At 46.2% G+C, this 3,177-nt stretch overlaps 1 protein-coding gene across 5 annotated transcripts in view; it reads left to right on the top strand.

Moving 5' to 3' along the window:
- Nucleotides 1-3,177, top strand: part of SH3GL3 (SH3 domain containing GRB2 like 3, endophilin A3) — a 96,354-nt gene that overhangs the window by 77,851 nt on the left and 15,326 nt on the right. For all 5 annotated transcript variants that reach the window (XR_003548214.1, XR_001369876.2, XM_006142662.3 and 2 more), the window contains 2 exons: nucleotides 892-995; nucleotides 2,368-2,477. Coding sequence is in view for 3 of the 5 variants with exons in the window: in XM_006142662.3 (XP_006142724.1) it covers nucleotides 892-995; nucleotides 2,368-2,477 (214 nt within the window). In the remaining 2 variants the exon portion in view is untranslated. The remainder of the gene's footprint in view (nucleotides 1-891; nucleotides 996-2,367; nucleotides 2,478-3,177) is intronic.

The raw sequence follows: 3,177 nt of genomic DNA, 5'->3' as shown, positions 1-3,177 counted from the left end.
CCAGATCTAGAGTTTGTGAGATTTTTGTTGGGGTCCCCCATTACCTCAACTCTCTGGGGCTTGCTGCCTCCAGAGCTTCCAGAAATGGGCTTAATGAATTCCTCTGTCCTATACGGCCCTACAGACACGTGGGAAGTCAGGAAGCTATCAGGACTTCTTGGAGATTGCTCTTCTTAAATTATGCATTCCCAAGTCCTAGACCTCTTTCCTTACATGATGATGTTTTTAAAACAACATTGTCCATTGGTCACCAATTTTATGAATGTCTTAATTTGTGGGAAATAGAGATGCCAAAGCCTTTGTGTGTTTTAGGGAAAACATTTTGTGCCGATAGCAACAAGAACATATAGGGGACTGACAGGTCTTTGCCCTGGCTCTCTGCTTTCCTTTCTTATCCAAGAATTGCTTAGTTTCTTGATTTGGCGTAGCTAGAAGGTGCCCGTAGAGATACTTCACAGAGTAAGCAGTTCATTTACGAAATATCGCTTTCACTTTTAATTGGAAAAACTTTCTCTCTCCATTTGCAGATTGATGCCCTTTATAGCTTAAAAAAAAACACCCCACAAAAACAAAAAACAAACAAACAAAAACAAATCAAAAAGCCTCCTGTAAATATCCTCTAATTAGGAAAGCATGCATCTTATGGAGTTGAATCAAATTCCTAATCAGGAATAAATGTGAATGTGTTATTCCAGCGTAAACAGCTCTAAACCGAAAACCTGCATGATCGTGATGACGGGTTCCTTGGTGAAATGCAACGAGTCGGACCAGGGCCGTGGCAGACACCCGACTTGCCTGTGAAGCTGGGTCTAGCCATAGCGCTGGTCTTGTTTCTTGTTGGGTGTGACACAGGCTCTGGCTCCTTGGAGTAACTTTCCACTTCCACCACAGGTAGAGCAAGTCAGCCAGTTGGCCGTGTTTATAGAAGCAGCGTTAGACTATCACAGACAGTCCACAGAGATTCTGCAGGAGCTGCAGAACAAGCTACAGATACGGTAAGGGCCTTCTCGAGCGCTCCCAGCCTGGGCTGCAGACTTCCGTCAGTGCAGTCCGTCAGATACGGTAAGGGTCTTCTCGAGCGCTCCCAGCCTGGGCTGCAGACTTCCATCAGTGCAGTCCGTCTCTATGGTGCTCCAGCAACCCCTACCCTCCTCCCCATTCTGTTTTGGGTTTTCTCCTGCTGGCTTTCATGGTAGGGTGTGACTGGGACTGAGATGATCATCCCTGGCTTTGGTCAATAGGATAGAACTGGGAAAAGGGATCTGGCTGCTTCTCTCCTTTTTTCTTTTCATAAACAAAGCTGCTTTCCTGCATTTGGAAATCAGCCCCTCCAGAGCTGTCCCGGCTTCACTGCTGACTTCACGAGAGTTTAGCTCCTCGGTTACAAACGGAGGGTGGTGATGCCATATACCCCCTCCGCAACCTTTGGGGGTGTGGAGAAGAGCTAGATGATGCTCAGAAGTTACAAACGGAGGGTGGTGATGCCGTCTACCCCCTCCGCAACCTCTAGGGGTGTGGAGAAGAGCTAGATGATGCTCAGAAAATCTGTTGAAACATACGTGCTTTTACGTCATCAGCACACACGGCAGCTTGTGTTCCTAACATTGACTGTTAGCGGTATAGAAAGAGCCAGGCACCTTCTGAGCAGTCAACGAGAGGATGCTACGTCCTTGCGGCTTCACTGAAGTAACATCATATACAGTACACACAACAGCCCTATTAAGGAAATACTGAGTTAAAATAGAACTACCCTCTTTTTTGACCAGGTCTGATACCAGGAAATTGTTATGCGGGTCTGGGTCATGAATGAATTTGGAGGAATTTTTGCTTAAATCAAGGTCATAAGTACAGAGGGAAGACAGAAGGTGTGCCCATTCTCCGAAGCGTCCGTTTCTGGGGGCTGATAGGTCATCTAGTGTGTGTCCGAGCATATTCTCAAGCCACCGGGGCCAGGACTCGAAATGCTTGGTGGAGCGTATGGGATCTGGCTCCTTTAATCAGCAGGCCACAAGGCCAGCCCCTATTTTCATAATTCTATCTCTGGAGGAGGGGAGACATGGTGAAGACAACCAACCAACATTGCTGAGTGCCCACTGCCTCCTGGGCGCTGGCTGGATGCCTCAGGGACTTTATGAGGACAGAGAGACTTCTTTACGATGAATTCCACTTGGAAGGGCACATAGGTAGTTGAAAACTACATTTGAGACACGAGCTCTGTCACTGTGGACTACCCAGGAATCAGTGGGTGAGAACCATCGCCGCACGCTCACCAACTCCGACCCCAGTGTGCGTGCTCATCAGGCAGAGTGAATGTGTTTGGAGGCTTTAGCGTCCCTCTTCTGACTCATCTCACCTTGTGTGTTACAGAATATCAGCTGCTTCTAACCTCCCTAGGCGCGAGTACAAGCCCAGGCCCATTAAAAGGAGTTCTAGTGAGCTCAATGGGGTTTCCACCACCTCTGCAGCAAAAACGACAGGTGAGTTACAGTGTTAAGGGTGTTACGTATGCTCTTCTGGAAGGCATTTGCAGAAACACTATCTCTGGCTTGTTGCCGGGTCTGTGTGTGACACAGAGACCTTCAACTTCTTTCTTTGGTTGGTTGGTTGGTGATGCTCCTTTTATCTCTCCCCCCCCCTAATACAGCAATGTATGAGGAATCCGGTTCCTCCACCTCTCTGCCAGGATTTGGTGTTGACACTATTTTGTACTTCCAGCCACTTCGAACAGCATTTAGTGATATTTCACTCTGGTTTTAATTTGCATGTCCTTAGTGATTGCTGATACTAATTATCTTTCCATGTTATTTGCCATCTGTATATCCTCTCTGGCGAAATTGTAGCTTCCTATCTTTCGTCTATTTTCTAATTATTTTGCTTTTGAGTTTGGGGAATTCTTTATGTAATACATAAATACAAGTTCTTCAATTTGTGTGTGGTCTGGAAATGTACTTTCTCACTCTGTTGCTTTTTATTTATTTATTTTTTTAATTCTTCAAGTAGGCTCTTTCACAGATCAAAGTTTTTTTAATTTTTAATTTTTTTTATGGAGAGGTTTTTGCTATAGGGTGCATGTGCTCACCAGACAGAGAGAGACAGAGAGACAGAAAGCGAGAAATCACCCCCCGGGGGGATGGCCACGCCACAGTCCCTTCTCCTCCATTCTCCTCTCGGGATCTC

Source organism: Tupaia chinensis, unplaced genomic scaffold (assembly GCF_000334495.1).
Source record: "Tupaia chinensis unplaced genomic scaffold, TupChi_1.0 Scaffold000078_1, whole genome shotgun sequence".
Classification (NCBI taxonomy): Eukaryota; Metazoa; Chordata; class Mammalia; order Scandentia; family Tupaiidae; genus Tupaia; species Tupaia belangeri.
This window is presented reverse-complemented; position numbering and strand designations above follow the sequence as displayed.